This window comes from Eumetopias jubatus, unplaced genomic scaffold, assembly GCF_037043125.1.
Source record: "Eumetopias jubatus isolate StellerSeaLion01/CBP00866 unplaced genomic scaffold, mEumJub1_p1.0 scaffold_109, whole genome shotgun sequence".
NCBI classification, from domain to species: domain Eukaryota; kingdom Metazoa; phylum Chordata; class Mammalia; order Carnivora; family Otariidae; genus Eumetopias; species Eumetopias jubatus.
Genome location: NW_028274915.1, coordinates 394,529 through 418,807, shown reverse-complemented (window position 1 = coordinate 418,807; position 24,279 = coordinate 394,529). Strand labels below are relative to the sequence as shown.

The 24,279-nt window shown below is 37.5% G+C and overlaps 1 protein-coding gene, 1 long non-coding RNA gene and 1 other non-coding gene across 4 annotated transcripts in view; 2 read left to right on the top strand and 1 right to left on the bottom strand.

The window, feature by feature from the left end:
- Positions 1-1,081: 1,081 nt before the first annotated feature.
- The window catches only part of LOC114203192 (uncharacterized), a 145,388-nt gene continuing 122,190 nt past the window's right edge, over positions 1,082-24,279 (bottom strand). Inside the window, exons 6-7 of one of the 2 annotated variants that reach the window (XR_015767473.1) lie at positions 12,644-12,699; positions 1,082-1,232 (exon numbers count right to left, since the gene is read on the bottom strand). This is a non-coding gene — a long non-coding RNA (uncharacterized LOC114203192). Of the gene's footprint in view, positions 1,233-3,905; positions 4,362-12,643; positions 12,700-24,279 lie in introns of those variants that run through there. The other variant, XR_015767474.1, reaches the window with a different exon arrangement.
- Positions 4,436-7,899, top strand: LOC148161619 (breast cancer metastasis-suppressor 1-like protein). Its single transcript, XM_088020705.1, has 4 exons — positions 4,436-4,500; positions 5,217-5,256; positions 5,896-6,022; positions 7,712-7,899. Exons 1-4 carry the CDS (start codon positions 4,453-4,455, stop codon positions 7,827-7,829), a joined length of 333 nt encoding a protein of 110 aa, XP_087876831.1. The 5' UTR covers positions 4,436-4,452; the 3' UTR covers positions 7,830-7,899.
- Positions 17,724-17,830, top strand: LOC148161618 (U6 spliceosomal RNA). Its single transcript, XR_015767492.1, has one exon. It is a non-coding gene; the product is annotated as a U6 spliceosomal RNA (small nuclear RNA).

Sequence of the window (24,279 nt, the reverse complement as noted above, 5' to 3'; positions counted from 1 at the left end):
TTTTGCAGTCTCTGTAGTGAGGAATTTGGGAGCAACTTATCTGGTTGGTTCTGGCTCAGGGAGTCCCATAAAGTTGCAGTGAGGTCAGCCAGCCGAAGCGGTTATCTGAAGGCTTGACTGGGGGCTGGAGGATCTGCTTCCAAGGTGACTCACTCACAAGGCTGGCAAGTTTTTGCTGGTTGTTGGTTGGAAGCCTTAGTTCTATGGGCCTCTCCAGATGCTGCCTGAGGGTCCCCAGGACCCAGTGACTGCATCTCTCAGAGTGAGTGATCCAAGAGAGCAGGATGGAAGCGACGATGTTTTTTATGACCTAGATTTCTGCCACATTCTGTCCATTAGAAGTGAGTCACTAACTCCTATCCACATTCAAAGGAGTAAGTGTCGGTGGGGAGATTGGAGGGGTATGGGATTTTGAAGCCAAATATATAATTATAGTAAGTACTTTAAAAAAGCTGAATTACCTATTGAACAAAGAAGCCTCTACAGCACCTAAGCAAGGGAGTTTGGATGCCCATTTCTTTTCCAGGTGTCCTCTAGCTCCTGTGTTAATGACTGTCTTTCCTACTCAGGAAAGGTTTTTGAGGATCTTACAGGGCTGAGGGTAAGAGAGAGAAGGACAAAGAAATGAGACTGTGAATAGATTCAAGGTCATTTCTATCTGTACCCTTTATACTTTTAATATCTTCAGAGGTGTCTTCAAAGCTTTAAATATTTCAGGATCATTGTGTTTTGTTTTGTTTTAATTATAAAGAATGATTAGTGGACTTATTTTAGAATTTTTGCTTGACCTAGGGCAATTTTATCAATAGAAATGAAAGAGACTGCAGCAGTTAAATCTTCATAATCTTAAAAACAAAAGCTTTATCACTTCCACTCTGCATTAGGAGTCATCTTTGGTTGGAGAATCTGATCTGTTTATAGCTGTCACACTATCTTGACCATGGCTGGGGTCTGCTCTCCCTTTTCCTCTGGTATATAATGTTTCCCAGTGCTTGTAGCACAATGTAGATAAGACTGGAAGATTTCATAAGGCTTTACCAAAGGTAGGGGAACAAGTAAAAAGAAATAAACATAGAGGGTAGCAAGCAAGGAGACGATTTTTCATATGAGATCGAGTTTTAGTCTTCAGCTTTACTTTCTCAAGCTCCTGGCTTGCCTCAAATTGACAAAAGCCATCTTCTCTCTACCACTCAGGAGAACCTTCAAGCATGTGTAGACTCTAAATTTCACACCTGGAAGAGAGGATTTCATGATTTACACTGGGAGTGCTGCCAAATGGGTGTGGCCTGTGCCTTCCCCTAGAAATCCTATCTAACTGTATTCCAGTAGTCTCTATGAGGCGACAGGCACATCTAACTATGCATTAGTAGCCTCTCCTCACTAGAGTAAGGGTGTGGTGGGCGGGTTGGGAATCTGTCATAAGCTTTTTATAGAACAAATCTAGGTATTATACTTATGTATATTTTATCCCTTTGAAAATAAGGGATATAATGTTTTCTAATTAAAAGAACAAGGGGCTAGAACTAGTAGACCTGGGTTCTAGTCTGATTTGCTAGTAGTAAATAGTCTCTTTTAGCAAGTCCCTCAGTCTTTCTATAGTTTTGTTGAGAGATCTGGATATAGTCTGTAGTTTTATGATTTTGACTCTCATTAGATTTAAAAGGATTACAGAATTCCTACTTGAATCCCTCTCTGCGATATAGTAGTCTATTTTGTATGATATTGAGGTATTAGGAATAAAGGCTCAATTATTGTTGCGATGAGAAAACATGAACCATTTTATAATGATCTACTTTATAGTACAGGTTCTCTGTTATAGTGACAGGTAGGACCTGCTTATATATAAAAGGGGCCATTGGCGCTTACTGTGAATTGTATGTAAACATTTACCCTCATATCACATATAAATTTAGATGTCATTAAACAATTTAATTGCATGTATTTAAATCTGTCCTTAGATTCTGTATTTTCTAGTTTTATTTCTTTCATGTTTTTGGCATTTTATCTTAAAAAATTTTAAGTTAGCAGACAAAAGCATCATGTGTTAAAGTACTTTAAGAGCAAGTGATTTAGTACTCATAGTTAAGACCGATTTTATATTTCCACTTATGCATAATCTTTTTTTTTTTTTCCGCAGAGTGAAAAGCTTTTGTTGTATGATACAGTCCAGAGTGAGCTGGAGGAGAAGAGAAGAAGACTTGAGGAGGACAGGCACAGCCTTGATATTAGCTCAGGGAATGGGGGTGGCGTGCTGGGGACAGTTACTTTAGGTGACACTGAACCTGGGCTTTGCTGTAGTGTCTCATCATATCCGAGTCTCCTGACACAGATGTTATGTAAGTGAAGTGTCCTAATGAGAAAGGGGGAGACTTCTAAAGAATTTGACGGGCTTGTGATTGTTGCTTTGATTTGCATTCACATTTCAGAAAGACATAGCAAAGGGAATGCGTGAAAAGGGACAAAAGAGAAGTAGGACAGCAGCTACAGGAGTAAGAATGGTATACTATAAGAACAGCAAGAATATCTTTATAATATAAGAATAGTACTGGAAGACAACTACAGTATATGTTCTTCTCTTTAAGTCTTGAAAGATCAGGTGGAAGAAGGAATAAAAACCTTTTCTTTTTGGTATCACACAAACCGGAAATTACAGGGAGGTAGATTTTTGTCTCAGAAAAAGGAAAAACTCATTAATAATTACATCAGTCCAAGGTTGAAATTGCCTTTTCAGGGGTATTATGGAAAGGCTTTCTACACTGGGTTGAAGATATACTGGGTTACTCTCCAGGTCTTGCGTGTACATTGCTTTTCCCCTCAGAGATTTTATTTCTCCGGTGTAGAATAGGCACAGTGGGGTCAGACACGCTGAACTTGTTTTTTGTTTTTTTTTAAGATTTTACTTATTTATTTGACAGAGAGAGACAGCGAGAGAGGGAACACAGGCAGGGGGAGTGGGAGAGGGAGAAGCAGGCTTCCCGCGGAGCAGGGAGCCCGATGTGGGACTCGATCCCAGGACCCTGGGATCATGACCCGAGCCGAAGGCAGACGCTTAACGACTGAGCCACCCAGGCGCCCGAGACACGCTGAACTTGTCACACCACTGCCCCAGGCCCTACTGCGTGGGTGACTGTGAACAGTCACTTTAGCTTTTCTAAATCAGTCTCCTCATCTGTAAAATGGAAATAATAGGAACACTACCTCAGGGATAGCTTTGAGGATGACATAATGCACGCAGTGTGTATTTAACAAAGTACCTGACATACGTTCATCAGTTAGTAGTCAGTAAATGCCAAGTTGATTTTTACTTTAATAAAGGCACAGGAAATTTTATGAATATAGAGCTGCTCATGAAATTATATAGTCATATGTGTATATACATAGCTTCCAATGAAATTTTGCTACCATGAAATTACAAAGCCTTTTCCCTTACTTTGATCTCCAGAAATCAGCTAATACTTAATTTTTATTTACTTGCCAGAGCTGTGGAATGATGAGCTTCAGTCAAGAAAAAAGAGGAAGGATCCTTTCAGTCCTGACAAAAAGAAGCCAGCTGTTGTTTCAGATATCCTTTTCTAAATTTTTTTTTGCCTTGGTATACATTTTTGCATTGTGCCTGTCTTTGTAATTTTTATTAGTATACATTGACTTTATTTATATGATCCTGTAATAGGCAAAAGATGATTTACAAAACTGAGGCAGAAGAATATAGTTTAGATCAAAAGGGGTAGGGAAGGAGCAGAAATTTAGTCATGATCTCAACTTTGAAAATATGGCTTTGTAGCTCACAAAGGCTTTGATGTGAATATAGCATGATTAATTCACATGTATATTTTTTAACACTTTTCAATGTTCCTCAGGTTTTTATTTTACATTTTTTGTTTGCTTTTTTGAGAGAGAGAGAGAGAGAGAAGCAGCAGAGGGAGAGGGAGAGGGAGAGAGAGAATCATAAGCAGGCTCCATGCCCAGCGCGGAGCCCTGTGCGGAGCTCAATCTCACGACCCTGTCATCATGACCTGAGCCAAAATCAAGAGAGTCAAATACTTAATGGACTGAGCCACCCATGAGCCTCCAAAACTGGAGTGTCTTTAACTTAGTATGTGCTTTCAGTCTTGGTGTTCCCTGTGGTGTTCCCTGTGGGACGCTCCTCCTTTACCCCTGTCTTTTCCCATCCCCACCTCAAAACAGTGATTACGTTGGTGGTATATCTTATAATCAGTGATATCTTAGAATTAAGAGAATATGGTTATAGCATCTGAAGTACTGAAATGTATTTATCCTCGTACTGAGTTTTTTGGAGAATAATTTGAAGTCAGAATTCAGCATGCCAAAGGATTATGTCCACAAATCAGTGTTCCAATTCTCTGAAAAACAGAAGTTTGGAAATAAAATTCAAAGTGTGAAATTCTTACAGCTAAATTGACCTTGACTTTTCCACGTCCATATATAGTTTATATGCTACAAGATCTTGATATTCTTGAAGACTGGACAACAATTAGGAAGGTATGATTAAAGAGCAATGGAATCTTACTTTGTAAGATTCTGTGGTTTTTCACTAATACATCAAAATACGATTATTGTTAATATGCCTTACTTTACAACATTCTCTCTGTGGCAGTTAATGCTAATACAGATAACTGTGGATTGCAAGAATACTTTAAGAGAGACATGTCAGCAATTTGTATTTTTTCCTGTAATAATGTAATAAATAATTTATGCAAAAGTCCTGAAAAGCATTTATTTAGGGTAATAATAATTATTATTATTATTATACAAAAGTAATAATATGTAATCTTTCTGTGCTTAGTCCTTAGCCCAGTCCTGGCTTTCTGAGGGCACTCAATAAATATTTGTTGAATGAATGAAAGTGAATATTTGAACTCGTATTGTATGTCTTGCATTCTCTCATTAAACATTCAAGAATTATAGGATTTTCTGTGCTTGTTTGAAAGTGGAGACTTATTTTTTGTATTAAATTTTTCCGTTTTCAGAAACTTCTTAGTTGCAAGAGATGAATTCAGGTATTGATAACACCTTTAGGCGGAATGGTTATTCTTTATATTCCTTATGGTCTTAGACATTAAAATTTATTAGAGCAGCTGAAGATTGTATTTCACTGTTAGCTACTGAGGTCGTCAGTAGGGTTGTAGACATTAAATAGATCCCACAATGTACTTTCAGTCTATAAACTCAGTGTCTTTCTTCTTTTTTTAATTAAGGCAATGGCTACACTGGGTCCACACAGAGTGAAAACAGAACGTAAGTCATTTAATCTAAGTTCGGGAATCTTCTCTGTGGAGACTGATTGAATCAGGGCTAAGTCATCCACATACCAAACAGCGCCCCTGTCAGTGGTTTCATTTCAACAGTGAGCACTACTCCTGGAATTACAATGTTTTAAAATCCTACTTAAAATTGGCACTAGTAACTGATAATGCACCTTCTTCCCCTTCTGGCACTTGTCTAGTTAACTGATGATTTATTGTACATTGTACAGCTTTATTTTGTCGTTATATTAAAAACTTAATTATATAAGAAATTAAATTCTTTTTTTTTTAAAGATTTTATTTATTTGTTTGAGAGAGAGTGAGAAAGAGAGAGCATAAGAGCGGGGAGCGTCAGAGAGAGAAGCAGGCTCCCCACTGAGCAAGGAGCCCGATGCGGGGCTCGATCCTGGGACTCTGGGATCATGACCTGAGCTGAAGGCAGTCGCTTAACCGACTGAGCCACCCATGCGCCCCTCTCTTATTTCTATTAGATTTATAGTTGTTATCTAAGAAATATTTTTAGTGTTTTTTCACCTATATGCATGGATTGGTGATACTGCTTAATGTTCTCCACTTTTGTTTTTCTGACAATGTCTTATTAATATAACAGTTTTTGAACTGATCCCTTTAGCACCTGTGAAACTGGAAAAACATCTGCACAGTGCTAGATCCGAAGAAGGAAGATTATACTATGATGGTGAATGGTATATACGTGGACAAACAATATGTATTGATAAAAAAGATGAATGTCCTACAAGGTAAAAATTATCACTTCAGCATTGTTCAGTATTTACAACATTATTGTCAATAAATATTTGCCCCCTCTGTAGTACATTCATAATGCACCATTAATTGCCTATGGATCCTTCTTTTCTCTTGGCATATGATTTGATTAGCATGTGTGTTCACCAGTGTTAATATTTATAGACCTACATCACATATTAAGTTCTTGAGCACAAGCATTAACACAAGAGGAAATGTTGGAATTATTTAGCCCAGGTAAGTGGTCCTATTTGTTAGTTCTTAAAGTAGATGAATTGTTAGGATTTTAATATTATGATCTTTAAACCATCTGTTATGAGTTTTGGGTGGATATATTAATCGTTAACTTTTTTGGTTGTGTTACAGTATTTTGGATACAAAGAATATGTATCAATTAGAGTAGGAAAAGAATGGAAAATTAAGGAAAGCCTTAAGAGTCACAGTAATTAGAGTGTAACTTGAAAACTGAAAGCTGCCTTTTAAAAGACTCAATCTGTCTAAGCTTAAACGTTTCGATAATTATACAGCCTTCTAAGTTTTTCTGGTTTTTTTTTTTTTAAGATTTTATTTTTTTAAGTAATCTCTACACGCAATATGGGGCTCAAAGCCACAGCCCCGAGATCAAGAGTCACATGCTCCACTGACTGAGCCAGCCAGGCACCCTGATAGCCTTCTAAGTTTTATCTGGTTGTAGCTTTTGGAAAATATTAATGCTAATCACTGCTTTTGTTCCTTCAGTAGTTTAGGATTTAATTCTCAGAGTGGTAACATTCTATAGTAAGAAAGTATCTTTTTCTAGGTATGACTGGTAAATGCAGTGTTTGTATTTAGGGAAGAATACTCATTTTCCAAATATAGTGGTTTTACTTGGACTGTAATTTCATCTGTAAAGTTTTAGGATAGTAGGAGCATTGTGTATAATAACTTTCCTCATAGAAGCGCCCTGAGCTAATTACTAGGTTCTATGTGATACCCCTAGATTCTTTGCTTTATCTTACTACTTTTAAGACATTTTACTGACTACTTAGCATAAATGTGATTTAAAAAGAGATGAAATACTATAAGAGTATTAAACACAAATCTGTTTTTAAAAATATTTCTACATAAAGATAAGTAGTGTCAAAAAAAGAATCCATACAAGTACCTACAGATGTTTTGACACTGGGAATTAGGGATTGGTATTTTTAAGATTTCCTACGCTCCTGAAACCAGTATTACACTATATGTTAACTAACTAGAATTTAAATAAAAACTTAAAGTAAGTGGATACTCTGAAAAAATAAAGCATTTGAAAAAAATTTAAAACAGTCAAAGATTTCCTACTGCCTGGGCTGATATAAATTGGAGGTGTAATACTATATAATTAGTGTTTTTAGCTCCACTGTGTGTTTTTGGGGGGTGGGTTGGGGTGGGGCTGTAGTGGAACAATGTGCATTTAATAGTTCTTATAGTAAATATGACCAGTTCTATTAAGGAAAGAAAGGAGATTGTCTCTTAAGTGTTGCTGAATGTGATGTTTTTGACAATATGCCCTGCTGATAGTGCAGCATTGTGGTAAATGACAATTACATATCTGAATCTACTCTTGCAGTCCAGCTATTTTGGTTTTATGGCTAGTACTCTAAAATGAGTGGTGGAGGCGTATTGCAATTCATTCATTCATTCCTTTCCCCCCCCCTTTTTAGTGCTGTAATTACAACAATTAACCATGATGAAGTTTGGTTTAAGAGGCCTGATGGAAGCAAATCTAAGCTTTACATTTCACAGCTACAGAAAGGAAAATATTCAATTAAACATTCATAATCATGATTTAAGTGTTATCTAAAGCTACCTTATTAGTGTTATCAAGTGTGATGTGCCATGGGAGTTAAAAATGTATTCAATAACTTAATATTCTCATCGAATCATGAGACTGTATTTGTAGGTAGTACTCTTAAGTAAACCTCATATTGATATGTCAATGAGATAGTAATAAAAACTTAATCATGATCATTACATTTATTTGCCTTTTAGGTCCAATGACCAATAGGTATATATATATGGTAGGGGTTTCTTACTAAATTTTTTTCTTTGTTTTTTAAAAACATTATGCAAATCTGTTTTATCTTTAGTGAACTATGTTGCTAAATGGCTATATTTGTCTACAATTTCTTTGATTTTTCCATATCTTTGTCACTCATTGTGTTTGTAAATAAGCCTGATAAAATGTTTCCTATAAATGGTTTGTACTAGTACATTGTGTTAAATCAGAATTGAAATTTAAACATATATACGTGAGTGTGTATATATGGCATCATCAGCTTATTTAGAACTGATGACCTTTCTTTACAATCTTGTTTTACCCAAAATGAAGCTATTGGGTTTGAAAGCTAAAGGGAGCACTTTTGTAGACTAGGAGCTTTTCTTCTCCTCTTCCTTGATTGTATGGTGGTGACCTATTTTTACAAATTATACTTAATTAGTAAAATTAGTGTCAAGTAATAACATGCTTCTACCTGTATTTCTTGTGAACCTGTAGAGGTCAGGTATTTATGCCTGGTATTTATGATGCAGTATATAAGTGGTGAATAGTAACTGACAGTATTGTGGTGCTTGCTGTTCATGTCTGACCTTTTGAAACAGATTTTTAGTAAGCATTTTTCAGAGGTAAAACTAGGTTCTTATCTTAATTTTATTCCTAGGGCAAAGTAGACAGGGATAATATTCTTGAGTCTATTCCCAAATTAATATTTTTATCTTTGGTGGTTCTACACTTTAAGGCCACTTGGTGCAATTTAGAAAGTATTGGCCTCTCTTCCCTTAGCCACATGCAAAATTAACTTCTAAAACCTCAGGAACAGTACAAAGAATTGAAACCCTCAATATGGCAGCACAATTGGCTGTAGTATATATTAGGGTACAACCAAGTCAAGTTTTCCTGGTGGTCTTGTGCACTTTAATTTCTGTTATAATGAGACTGAAGAGGATGAGGAAGAGAGCTACTTATTAACAGGGCAGGAATATCTGCATTATTCCGTTTGTTTTCTTACTATTTTACCTCTGCAAACATCTTCCTGTGTAGATCACTACTTCACAGTTGCCAAATGTTAAAATATTTGACTTCTGAAATTCATTATCAGCAAAGTTATATACTTTGTTCTGTTTCTAATTAACCTTAACAAATGTACATAATGTCATAATCCAATAGTATTTGACAGTACTTATGTATACAATGTTTCATAAGCATTTTTAATAAGATTTGTATTTTTAAATTTAGTATATAATAAAAAGATGTGTTGAGTGTCATTTGTAGTGTCTTGAATTACTCTTGGGTAAGTTCTTTATAACCTGTCCACTTCTAAGAATGATTTCAGCCAATTTACATTAATAGGTACAGAGAGTTGGAGTGTTAAACAAATGTTTCTGCTTCCCTACATCACAGTTCAACCTCTGTTGGGGTATATTTAGATATTCAAGATGGGCAAGTTATACTTAATTTTAAAATATACATATATGTTATACTTTAACAAAAATGTACCGCATATGTTCTGAAATTCTAAATAGAGAAAATATTTTTAAAAACTACGATTAGTGCATTTACTTTGAAAACATATACAACTATAATCATCTATAGAGTACTATAAAATAAAGTACTATAAAATGCATTTATAAATATTTTTATATTTATATATTGGCAGTTTGCCATTAGACTCTGGTCAAAAGGTTTAGGAGGATTGTTAGAATCTGTGAAGTGTGATATGATCAGTTGCTGCCGCTGCTGTCATGTTTATAATCAGTCTCTGTTTTAGGATCAGTTTATAGGCCTTTCCTCCCACAGCTCCCAGTATTTCATAATCAGCCCATCCCTTCCAGCCATTTTCCATTAAAAAAACACCCCAACCATCACTAATCCAGTGCATTACTAATAATTATTAGCAAATTAAGAGCACACTCCTCATTCTGTCCCTCTCATTGGTAGCCTGAGCACTTTTCATTGCAGCCTTCCTCAGGTTGTTCTCAAATACATATTGTTACTTAGAACTCAAACACTACTCAGAGAACTGTGTACACCTCACTGATAATTATTTGAAAAGAAAAACAGGGACATTGGCTGTTATTTCGAAGATTTTGTTTGTGGACCCAGTAAGTTCAGTACATTAAAACTGAACTAAAATGAATTTATAGGGTAAAAAAGTCGATGCAGGATGAATATACTAGTTAGGATTTATGTAGTCCCATGGAAATTGGAATATAAACTATTTTAATTGCTGAAGATAAGGAAATCTAAAATATTTTTTTTAAAAAACATGGAAGTTTAGAATGGGGTTAGGGAAAAATGCATGTTCCTTATATTGTCTTTATGGATGAACTACAGGAATTGTGGCTGCTGGGTCAGGAGGGATTAACTGAGGCAGTTTCCCCCATTGGACACTGTGGCCCAGCCTTGCCCTTTATTTCACAGGCCCAGAAACTTGAACTTTATCTATATATCCTGTAATGGGCTGAATTGTGCCTTCCACCCCTTTCACCAAATTCATCTGGTGAAGCCATTACCCCCAGCACCTCAGAATGTGACTGTATTTGGAGATAGGGTCTTTAGAGAGGTGATGAGTTAAAATGAGATCATTTTAGGGTGGACCCTAATCCAATCTGACTGACAAAAGAAGAGGAAATTTGGACATCCGACAGGTGCCCACCCAGGAGGCTGTGTGAGGACAGGGCAAGGTCACTACCCGCCAGCCAAGAAGAGAGACCTAAGAAGAAACCAAACTTGCCAACACCTTGATCCTGGACTTCTAATACCCAGCACTGTGAGAAAATGAGTTTCTGTCGTTTAAGCCTCCCAGTCTGTGGCATTTTGTTAGAGCAGCCCTAGCAAACTGGTAACATGCCTCAAGGTGACAGCTCTGGGGAAGTTAGGCTGACCAACTCATAGGGGATTGAAGGGGCAGCCAAGTGTCAGTTTAATAATTTAAATTGGGAAGTATAGTTGAGAAGGAGACCTGACTCCTCAAGTCAGTTCTCTCCTTCTAGGAAAATCTGTGTGAAAACAACCTTGTGATCAGATTTGTTTTGGTGAGAGTCATCAGTTCTCTGGTGAGGGCATCCCCTTTCTGGTATTGTGCTGGACACACTGCTATCATCTTACTTTTGACTTTCTTTTTTTTTCTGGTGCCCTGCTGACCAAGATCTCTCCCCTGTTACTGGGCTGCGCAGGCCTTTCTCACTTCCCCCTCTAAGTTCTTTCTATGCCATAGGCTTTCCCACTCTGGCCGCTTATTGGACCAGAATGGACCCTGACTTCACGGGCAGCCTGTACCTGTAATTTTTAATGCTTGCCATGTACCAGGAATTGTATTTGATGTATAAACAGAAAGTTGTTATTTAATATTTTTCATGTTTAAAACAAAATGAACATGATGTAAGAATTCTAATATGTTTACTCTTTATATATATTGGGAATTTCTGGTCATGAGGTTTTTCACAAGGTACCAGAGGCAAAATACTGTGACAGAACTTATATTTGGGTTTTTTTTTTTAAGATTTTATTTATTTATTCATGAGAGACAGAGGCAGAGGGAGAAGCAGGTGCCCCAAAGAGCAGGGAGCCTGATGCGGGCCTCAATCCCACGGCCCCGGGATCATGACCTGAGCCGAAGGCAGATGGTTAACCAACTGAGCCACCCAGGCGCCCATATTTAGAGTGTTCTAAAACTGAGTTGATTTTATCTCAAGTTGCTAATCTTTCTGAAAAATGTGTTTATCTCTCTCTCCCTTCTTCCCCACCCACCCACCGATTCATCCATCCATCCATCTTTCTATTACTAGAAAGTAACTGTAAGTCTAAAATTTCTTTGCTCTTAAACTTGAAGCTAATGCATTCTCTTTCAAAGACACATTTTATTATTAAAGGTCAAGGGAAACCGTTATGTAGTAACAGTCTTTAAAGTTTACTTTTCCTTTCCTTATCTGTTTTCCTGTGTCTAATACAGTTTTGAGGTGGGTGACCTTGCCAGCACACTGCTGCATTCTCTTGAGGAGAGAAGTGTCATAATTCTAGTCCAGAAGCAGCCACATGGTAGCTTTTCATCTCTACCAGAAAGATTACAGTTTATGTTAAAGTGCTTAAGAAACCAGATCCTTGAGCAGAGGCTAAACGACATCTGCTATTAGAGGGATGGGAAAAGAAATACTATATTTCACTTATTGAAAGAATTAAAAAATGGCATTGTTAATGGAAAAAACAGGTGCTTTCACTTGTTTGAGGATAAATTTATGATTTCAGGATGTTTAAGTACATCTACTTAATGACTACTACAATGACTACATTGACTTCAGCTATGCATGTTCTGACAATCCCAAATCTAAATCTCTGCCCTAACCCAAGTTATATATTACAAGTTACCTGCGGGGCATTTCCATCTGGTGGTCACGCTTTTTGAACTTCACACGTACAAAACCAAATCATTATCTCTTCTTCACATCCCTGCCCCAACCCCAGTTGTCTTCCTCCTCTGTTCCCACCCTTGATTCATGAAGCCATCCACCCAAATTCAGGCCCTGGGCAGGCTGTGGCAGCTGACTAAACTCAATGGGCTTCGGAGCAAGACTAAGTGTGTGTGAACTTTGTCACTTACCAGCTGTATGACTGTGGATAATTTCTTAACCTTCCTGTGCCTCCAAACGTCCTCATCTGAAAATGAAAATAGTAATTCTAAATGTTTCATAGTGTTGTGAGGAGGTTTCAATGAATTAATATATAGTATGTGCTTAGAACAGTGGCTATTACATGATAAATCCTATATAAGGGCTATTTACATATTTTGACTCCCCATTTCTAATTGTCAAGTCCTACAGATTTTAACTCTGAAACATTTTCTGAAATCACCCTCTTTTGTCCTGTGCCCCAGATGCTGCCCTAATTCAAGCCTTTACTGTATTTTATTGGGATGATTGTGATGGTCTAACTGGTCTTCTTGCTTCTTGCCCTTTTTCTTTATAGCAAATATTATATTTCTAACCCAGAACTGATTATTATTATCATATTTTTGCTCCCTGCTGGGCCTCAATTCTTTTGTCTGCAGGGCACTGCAGTTCCACTGTTTCCAAGAAAGGCTTTTCCCCCAATCATGTGGCTTCAGCGGGAGCACCCATTTCTCTCATGGTCTGCCAGTCTCGGTCACAGTTTAGACGAGGTGGGCATGTAACCCAGGCTGTCCTGATTAGTACCCTTTGCTGAGATCTTTCAAGCTGTGACTGTGGAAACAGAATCCGTCTCCATCTCATATTGAAACCAGGAAGACAATAAAGTTTAAGAACTACAGGCAATTAAGTTTCCTGCCCTGTGTAGAAAGATGACACAGGGAGCTGAAGAGACAGGGGACCGACAGGTAGTTGGCATTTAACTTCCTGCTTTCAGCGGACCCACACTCCCTCTGTACTACAATCCTTCTCATGTCACATGAGTCTTCTAATAAATTCCCCTTTTGCTTTTTTTTTTTTTTTTTTTGAGCTGGGTTTCTGACCCTTGCAAAATTTATCACAAACACCAGGGCTTCATACTCTGTTGATTTTCATCTTAAAAATTATAATAAACTTTGGTAATTTCACCACAAATTCAAGGAATAAAAAATAAGGATATTGGTAGAGCTGCAAATGTATATGTGAGAAAGAAAACTAGGAACTGCCTGGCACTCATTGCTAGACCTTGGGGTTCTCCCGTTAAGCATAAACAGCCTCTTAAAACAAGGCCACTCTGACTGTGATGAAGCGAGACAAAAAAAAACCCAAGACCTTCTCCCCCTCCCAAGCTTGTCTAAGTCTAGATAGAAACAAGGTCAGTCGGCAGACAAGGAAAACATGCAACCGCCCCCTATTGCTAATATGACTGACTGCTACTTCTTTATCTATTACATCTTTGGCCTCACTTCATTCCTCCTGTCTTATAAATAAGATTAATCAAGATGCCCAATCATAGAATTGCCCCCACTTTCTGACACTTCTTTGAGCCCTACCAAAAATCCCCTAATACAGTACAATCCTGTAAGTCCTTTTTAAAATACCTTCTTTTGGGCGCCTGGGTGGCTCAGTTGGTTGGGCGACTGCCTTCGGCTCAGGTCATGATCCTGGAGTCCTGGGATCGAGTCCCGCATCAGGCTCCCTGCTCAGTGGTGAGTCTGCTTCTCCCTCAGACCCTCCCCCGTCTCATGCTCTCTCTCTCTCTCTCTCTCCCTCTCTCATTCTCTCAAATAAATAAAATCTTTAAAAAAAATAAAAATAAAATAAAATACCTTCTTTATCAGACACCCACAATCCCCTATGGCATATGCTTCCTCACTGCAATGAGCAAGAGACCCAGTTTGTTAAATTCCAGGTAAGTTCAGGGTGGTCTTTGGCTGGACGGCATCAATACATGGAACATTGAAAACAGTTTTGTTGTTGAAGGGTTTTTCATTAGATTTAACCTAAAGATCCTTAAGTATATTTTGGACAGTCTTCTAGGAGCTCCCAGTGTATAATTATAGTTATAATGACTGATAAAACAAACTGTAGGTTTTGATTTTCAATTACATGTTATAGAAGATTCATAAAAGACAAGACAAAATGAAAGCACATTTCATGAAAGACATTTGTACTTCAATCTAAGTTAGAAAGCACTTTGCCTTCAAAACCAGAAAATAATGTTAATATTTCTACTGCATTAACCAGGGACTCTCTCCTAGAAATGTAAAAGCTATAGTACTAAAGCATTTTGATTAAAACCTGAAGGTGGCAGTAAATTCCTAGAAAACTAAGGTACTTAGTTTAGGATTTGTATTTTTTCTTCTAATTATTCAAATTTGTATAGTGAGACTGCAGTTGCATTTAATTCTATTGCGTACTAATTAAGGGAGCTTCAGGAAGAAGATGAAGTTCTAAACAAGGATTATATTGTTATTACTGTTTACCGACTGAAAAGAAGTCACCATGTAAAAGGCTTAGGAACATTCAACGGATTCAGTGCTTTAGAGTTACTATAGAAACAAAGTATGTAATTAAACAAAAGGAAACAGAACTTTTAATACAGATCAAAGTGCTCTGAATGGCATTAAATAGATAGTTTCTATTTGTCTATTAAATTTATGACCCTGTTGGTAAGCTTTTTGCCCCACACTTTCCCAATTTTATTCTCAATATTCTTAAAATAGAATTTTTTATGGTTGTGTGTGCCTGGGTAGCTCAGATGTTAAGCGTCTGCCTTTGGCTCAGGTCATGATCCCAGGGTCCTGGGATCGAGTTCCACGTCAGGCTCCCTGCTCCTTGGGGGCCTGCTTCTCTCTCTCTCTGTCTCTGTCTCTCATGAATAAATAAATAAAATCTTTAAAAAAAAAAAGAATTTTTTATGGTTGTGTTTTTCCCCAAGGATCTATTTATAATCAGTAGACTCCATAGACTTATTAATCAGGAAGGGCCTAACTGGTAATTTAATACAGAAGCTTTACAAATAGCAAATTAATAAATATTAATTCATACTGGAAAATGAATTAATTTATTGATCTTTTATATAAAGATCTAAAACTAGATTGTTTCAGAGTTTCTTCTCTTGAGGGTAAACACTATCACTGGTACATTGAGTTATACCAAAAGTTATTGTGAGGTTTTAGTGACCTCAGTACATAGGCACAAGATTATTAGAGCTTTGAAAATTAGGAACCATAAAATTTCTCTAATCCTTTTAGAAAAAAGTTAAGCAAGTCCTGTATATATTAGTGTATAAATACACAAAATAGTTAATTCTGTTGAACAAGATAAGTGATGTTGATATTTTGAATATCTTCCTATAACTATGCTAATACACGAGTAACTATCAATTTAGAAATTAGTGGATGATTTGAATTTTCAAGATGTTATTTCATTCCTCCATTTAATTTTATTTAACTTTATTTTTAAGGCTGTACTGTAGTAAACTATTAACCATGGTAAATGTAAGTTTAATTTTATAAATCCAAGAATTTAGCTTTATTCTTCTTTATGATAATCTCTTTTAGGCAGTTAGAAATTTCACAGAAAGACTGAAAGAGGATTAGTTATGAGTTTGTTTTGACCAGGGAAAAATGTAAAGTTAGAAGCACAGACACACAGCATTTATTTATTCCAGAAATACTGACACCTGCTCATAATAAAAATGTCCAAAACAATTATTTTTAACATAACAATTATTCTCAACAATTATAAATGACTAGTCCATTTCATCTTCAAATAGTGTTTAGATTTGTTTGTAATACTTAAAAGCGTAGTAAAAACAAAACAGAACAAAACTGTAGATTCTGCATAATTTAGAGCTATTTTAACTTATGGTGCTTGAGTTCCATTTGGTTAGTTGGAGGACATAATAGTGAATATAAATATAACTCCCTATGTGTGATTACCATCTTAAAAATATGTACCAATGAAATCTGCATTATTTCGTTGTTGACTAGTGGTGGTTAATACTGGCTGCCAGCAGAGGGCGCTTTGAGGTTTATCTGTTAGAATTCCAACACCTTGGTGGCTGAGGAATATAGACTATTTGTCTTCAAACTGATCTAAGAGTGAAGACATTTCTAATATTTCTTTATTCCCTCTGATTTCTTGTCTACTTTTACAAACCCCTAGACCATCTGGCAAGGGATGAGAAGGCTATCTAAAAACCCCAGCAGCAGTTCCCAACTGACTGCATGAGCAGATGTGTAAGAAAGGGTCCCGAGGGGTGAGGTTTAAGGGAGGCAGGAAACTCCCTGCATTTTTTCCCTCAGCCCCTTTCAAACTCCATCACCACTACCAGCAGTTCTCCCCTAGAGATCTGTATGGAACCGAGTAATAAAAACATGTGGCTTTAAAACAGTCTAGTTTAGTCAATAAGAAAATGAATACCAAATGGAAAAGAGGAAGCCCAAGGGGGAATCAGTGCTGAAGTAGCCTTCTGGGCAGTGGTTGTCATGCTTTTTGACAGAGACACATATCCTAATACACTCATGTATATGTATACATACACACATAAACAACACATGCATCTAAAACAAAAGTACCTTGAAGCAGTATTTACCCTTAACAATGTATGAAAGAGATATATATATAATTTTTGTTGCCTTTTCTTTTTTTTTCAAGTAGGTCCCATGCCCAATGTGGGGCTTGAACTCAGGACCCTATGATCAAGAGTTGCACGCTCCACCAACTGAGCCAGCCAAGTGCCCTGAGATATATATGATTTTTAAATACTTAAATGAAATACAGAAAATAAATTCTAACAGGGTTTTTCAAGGAAACTGACAAACTTGTTTTGGTAATGTCTGTGGAAGAACAAAAGGCCAAGAATAGTCACAATGCTTCCAAAGAGGAAATGGAATTAAAATTCAGCAGGATAGACAGCAGAGATGAAGAAAAGGGAAGGTTCAAATTGAAGTGGGGTTTGGCAATAGAACCAAGAAAAGCTCAGAAAACAAGGCACCCTATTACTGAGCCCCATACAAAAAGAACTAAAGAGGGAACTCTGTGATGTTAGAGAAGGTTTCGTACCTTGCTTAGTGTAGATGTCCAGGAAAACCCTTTTTATATAAAAATAACTAATAAGTATGAAGGTCAAATCCCATGCAAAATTATTATAATAAAAAGAGAAAAAGAAGTAGAATTACTTGTTCCTATGCCAGAAAGATATGCCCACGATACAGGTGAAAACTGTGATCTACTGTGATCATCTAAGCGAGCCTAAGCATCACATATACTACAACTGGAACAATATACAGAGAAAATTAGCCTGGCTCCCACACGAGGCTGACACGCACATTCACAAAGTATTCCATATTTAAAAACAAAAAACAAAAAACAAAAAAACGGTGATCTCCTGTTTCAAAATAACTAAAAGATATTAAGAAAATGTTACAGGACGTGAAAAAACAAAATACATCAGTCTTCCCTTATTCACGGTTTCGCTGTCTGTGGTTTCAGTTGCCTGCAGTCACCTGTGGTTGGGGAGCAGATGATCCTCCTCCTGGCAGATCATCAGAAGGTCAGTAGTCTCCTAACAATGCGTCAAAACGCCTACACCGTTCACCTCACTCCATCGCATCATGTAGGCATGTCACATCATCGTCATAAGAAGGGGGAGTACAATCCAATATTTTGAAAGACAGAGAAACCACATTCACACAACTTTCATTACAGTATATTGTTATAACGGTTTTATTTCATTATTAGTTATTGCTGCTAATCTCTTATTATGCCTAATTTATAAATTAAACTTTATCATAGGTATGTTTGTATAGGAAACTGTATAGTATATGTAGGGTTTGGTACTATCTGTGATTTCAGATATCCACTGGGGATCTTGGAACAGATTCTGCACAGATAAGCAGAATTAGTAATTAGAAAAACTCAGAAATGAGGTGACAGAACTCAGCAAAGAATAAAAAGTAAAAGAAAAAAAGTTATTTCAAAAGTGAGGACTAAACTAGAAGGAACACGAGTGAACAAATCCATTACATATTGCCATAAAAGAAACAGAAGGTGAAAAGAGGAAAATTAAAAAACAAAAAATCAATGAAGTATGAGATTAAAGGGATTCAAGAGGAAGAGGAGGTAACAAATACTGAGGATGGAAAAAGAAGACTGCTTATTAAATGGATTATGGCATCCTTGAAAAAGAACGTCAAAGTAAAAGAATGGAACAATTACTAAATACTCTAATTAAGAAAACTTTCCTGAAATAAAAAAGATTTGAATTTCACACTGAAAGCATAACTGAGAATACTGAATTAGAAGGACCAGTGACAACACATATTCTAGTAAAATTACTGAACGAAAAGGAAAAGGAACAAATTGGGGGAGTATCAAGCTTAAAAGAGCATATGACTTATAAGGAAAAGAAAATTATCACTGGATTTTCAACAGAGTGCTTTATCCCAGAAGAAAATGGATAAGCACATTGAATATATTTAAGGAAATAAAGTGTGAGCCAAGAATTTTATATTCAGTAAGAATGACTTCAGAGATAAAGGGCACAAACTGTTGTCAAAAAACAACTCAGGGAACATTATTCCAGTGAACCCAACCTAAGGAATCTACAAGAGCATGAGCATCACACAATCAAAATGACCAGAGACATCAAAATAAGGACTGACAAGGATTAAATATATGGCTAACATAAATTTCAAAATAAAACACCTCGTTTTTCAGCCTATATAACTTCACTGTGAGATGCTACCTCTTACAAAGTCTACTACCAGTTTTTTAAAATTATCTCACCAGCAATTGTGTCACAAAAATCTTGACTTGAATAAATGCATGATTCCTATCTGATTCAGCGACGAAGTCACTCATGTCATTGATGAATTAGATTTTTTTTTGAAGATTTTATTTATTTATTTGAGAGAGAGAGCTCAAGCACAAGCAGGGGTAGCAACAGAGGGAGAGGGAGAAGCAGCCTCCCCGCTGAGCAGGGAGCCCGATGCAGGGCTTGATCCCAGGACCCTGGGATCCTGACCTGAGCCGAAGGCAGACACTCAATGGAATGAGTCACCCGGGCACCCCTAGATTCTTTTTTTTTTTAATTTTTATTTATTTAGAGAGTGCGCATGCGTTGGGGGAGGGGTAGAGGGACAGAGAGAATCTCAAGCAGACTCCCCACAGAGTGGGGAGCCCAATGCAGGCCAATCCTACAACCCTGAGATCATGACCTGAAATCATGAAATCAAGTCTTGATCATGAAATCAAGAGCTGAACATTCCACACTGAGCCACCCAGGTGCCCTGAATGAGATTCCTTTTAACATGAATGTTGGTTGCTATTTTTGTTTCTGTTAATGAGTAAGACAAATGTGAAATAATGAAGACATGTAAGAGAAGGTCACTCATTTGTCAATGATGCAAGTGACCTCTTTGATGAACTAGGTAATAGTTTTCAAATATTTCCTCATTTTTGGGGTCCTATTCAAAATGGCTACAGGCACAATACCCTTCTAAGTTTAATTTGCATTATTAACATTTTCTGCATCACTTTTTAAAGTCTAGACAATCATAAAAAACAACAAATCAAGTCCTAATTTGTATCATTTACCCATTTCTGTGGTGTGAATATTCCTACTATGGTTGATTTCATGCTACCAATGTGATGTCACTGAATGCAGAGTTGAGAAACCTTGTGCAGTGCTCACCATTACATAGTAATATAGTGTTTCCACCATGCAGATGTAACAGATGTAAATAACATGAAAAGCATAGCTAGTTATAACATGTAGCAAAATAATTAGGAACTGATGAGTTTTGAGTATTTTCTACCTTTACTTTTAATATATGCAGTGGTTAAGTTTATATAATTTAACTTTGATAATGTAGGTGTCTAAAAACCCGCTTGCAAAGTTCCTGAATATTTAACAATTGGCTGTCCTGAGCTGGTATGAGCTGGCCCAGCATACCACTGGATAAGAGGGAGAAAGTGTAGTATGTAATGGTCTGACAAAGTAAATGGAGTATAACTACCTTAAGAATAGAAGATTGTGTGAATTCTTTTTTTTTAAATATTTTATTTATTTATTCATTTGAGAGAGAGAATGAGATAGAGCATGAGAAGGGGGAGGGTCAGAGGGAGAAGCAGACTCCCTGCTGAGCAGGGAGCCCGATGCGGGACTTGATCCCGGAACTCCAAGATCATGACCTGAGCCGAAGGCAGTTGCTTAACCAACTGAGCCACCCAGGCACCCGAAGAGTGTGTGAATTCTTAAAATGTTTTCAGGAACCATATTGGTGGTAATATTAGTATTATTATTCTGAGACTGCTGTGTGTGTAGTATGAGATAAATGAGTAATTATGGGATATATTAATGTTATCATCCTCTACATTCTTGAGAATCAGATTTCTAATATGGAAAAAAGGAGATACAATGATAATAGAAAAGAGGTTACATAAAAGATTGAGTTGGAACTGGAACTCTCAATCTGGATGCAACAGATATTTTACATAGATTTCTTAGTTCTGTCTGCCGAATAGGCCTAAAAATAGTGCTCAGCCTAGTAACAATAAGCATCCTTTGTGCCCAGATTGTGGTACAATATACAATTCTTACTACTATTTTCATTAAAAGAAACCAGAGCTTCTTAGAGAAATGGTCAAATCTAGGAGTTGGGCAAGAAATGAACAAAACAAGCCTAGAATATCGTATATTACCAGATAGAAAGAAAACTATTAAATCCTACTAGAGTCATGTCCATGATTCAGGGAACAGCTTTAAAGGGCTCCTAGTAGTCAAACATGGGACAACTGGAGCTCAATGATAACAATTACAACAGACTGAAGCCCATCAAAATATTTAAATTGCAAAGTTCATAATGATTGTGTGTGTGTGTAACTTTTGGAAATGATAAAGAAACCATTTGTTATCTTGAAAACTGATGGATAAAGGAAAGGAATCCCAACATCTTTCCTATATGAATTGCATATAGGATTGGTGATAAAAGAGTAGATGAGGGTATGTGTATTACTATAAAGGTAATCCAACAAATAAAATGACAGAATTTGCATATCACCATTTGGCAATTGCTAATGAATGGCTAGAAGCACAAAACATCAATGGCTGCTAAATTCACAGAATAAAGAGATAATCAGAATTACATGCCTCTTATAAGTTCTGAACTTGAGTCTGATCCAGTCTCTGGATCCAGCTCACAATTTGCAGAAAATTCAAGAGGACGAAAGAAAATCTTGGGTTGTATTAAGAATATGCAATCAGGAAAATCCAGTCTGTGGGAAACTCTACAGGGCAAATGGCCCAGGTTCCTCGACTGAAAAACTGAAAGGAAATGAGGGGATAGAAGAACTTATAGAGGAGGAGATACTTAAGAAGATGTATAAATTTTTTAAACCAAGACTAACTGATAGTGTGATGGGATCCATGTTTGGGTGACAAAACCATTTTTACAAAGCAAGGAAGCGATTGTCATAAAAGCCAGATGGTGGTTATTCATGTGAGCAGAAGGGTTGTGACTAGGCTGGAACACCTGGAAGCAGCTTCTGGAGCTGTTAGCAACAATCTACTTCTTGACTAGGGTGATGTTTGCCTTCTGATAATTTCTGGGGTTATACATTTGTTTTATGTGATTTTTATGTCTTTACTTTTATGATAAAATGATTCTAAAAAATTATTTCCAGGTGGATTTTTAGCTTGCACCGACATACTCGACCATCTTACCTATGAACCAGGCCTCAGTTTTTTCTTCCTGTCAGTAGCTGTAGGGAACACTTCCTAGGCCACAGCCGTGAGCTGAGGGAGAGGTGTTGGTGCAACAAAGGCAGGCAAATGGGCAACATGTTTGCGTTCTTTCTCTCTGACCTCTGATCTGTGCAGCCCTTTCTGTCTCCCTTGCCCCAACTTACTTATTACTGTATGCAACTCTCACTGACTAGCTCTGGCCACATAGTCACTTCCTGTCCCCTGGTCAGGGGCTCAGTCTCTACAAAGGCCCAACAGCAAGTCAGAAGCTACTTTTCAAATGATGTTGGAATTTTCTGCTGTTGTTCCAGAACACTGGAGGTCTGCAGTCCAACTCTCCTATTTGAGACTTGGGAGAGACAGCAAAGCATCCTCGTCTACCACACACACATCTAGCGCACAGTATTTGCTGGATTGTAACCTATACACCAGGGTTGCTTGTAGCACAGACTCAGTCTGCGGCAGACCCCTCTCTTACTCTTAACTCGCCGCATTTGGAGTCATCTGAACAATGGGCTGGTTTCCCAAATGTGTACACAGTCTCCAAAATCTGAAGATGGCTACCACAAATTGCGCCTTTCTTAGTAGAAGATGCAAGGTTCGGTGAGGTGTTCTTTACCTTAGCTAGTACACCTCAGCATGACCCCCAACCAGTCTCAGTACGGTAACTTCATTAACGGGGCAGGTCCTCCAATCACTGCAGGGTCTTCTTCCACTTTCTAATGCCCATGTTTCTTACCAGAGCATTTAGAGTCCTTGCCCCTTCCCCCCACCCCACCCCCAACCCCCTGGGTTGATTAATAAGATGCCTCAATACAACTGACCGGCACAGTATTTTGTGAAATGTCCAGGCAATCAAAATTCCTTTGGCCTATATTGTAACAGAGCAGGAGAATTAATTTAACCAGTATAACCCTGGGACAAGACCATGAATGCGATTTGATGTCTGGGGCAAGCGACTGTAAATTGCTTCCGATCTTTTTTCCTGGTAAGGGTTTAAAAGACTACATTCGCGAGATTAATGGCTGCATACTACATGCCGGAGCTTGTCAGTCTGTTCCGTTAAACATAACACACATCTCAAAATCACAACACAGCAGCGGCGGCTGGGGGCTATCACTTGGTTCGGTTTTAGAACAGCCGACTGTTCCGCCACGATCAGTATGAGTTCTGCTGATACTGGCCCTGGACGTTAAAGAGATAAGATGAGGACCCCCGCCCTACCTCCTTTACTTTTGTTTTTTAGAGATCGCGAGCGAGCGTGAGGGGGCCTGTGTGGGGGAAGGGGGAGGAGAGGGAATCTTTTTTTTCGAAGATTTTATTTGTCTGAAAGAAAGAGAGAGCGCACACAGGCAGGGAGAGCCGCAGGCAGAGAGGGAGAAGCAGGCTCACCGAGCAGGGAGCCTAATTCGGGGCTCAGATCCCAGGACCCTGGGATCAGGACCTGAGCCGAAGACAGACGCGTAAGGACTGAGCCACCCAGGCGCCCCTCCCTTACGTTTTTAAGGATGTCATTACTCTGGCATTTCACCCAGGCTACAGTATTACCTTTAGTTTACTTATAATTTACCGATAAATTCTTCTGAATCTTAATTTTCAAGTCATGTATCTGCTCTATTTGTTACTATGAACAAAATCTATAGCAGACATCTTAAAGACTAAAGTTTCTAAATTTTCTGCACTCCTGTAAGATTTTATAAAAGTAAAGGTATAGTTTAAATCTATTGGTTGATTTATATAAATAATTGAACACACAATATTCCACATTTCTAGATTTTTTTTTACACTATGATTTTTCTCTTTTGAACATGTTTTGATGTGACTGTCAAAGTTCTCCAGAGAAAGAAAACCAACAGGATTTATATATGGAATTGGCTCACTTGATTATGGAAGCTGAGAAGTCCAACCATCTGCAAACTGGAAATCCAGGAAAACTGATGGTGGAATCCTGTCACCGGAGACGGGTTCTTGGACCCCACAACAATAGAAACTACCAGGCTGGACCCAAAAGTCAAAGGGACATGCAAGACTTTACTGGGGCTCCAGCATGACCTA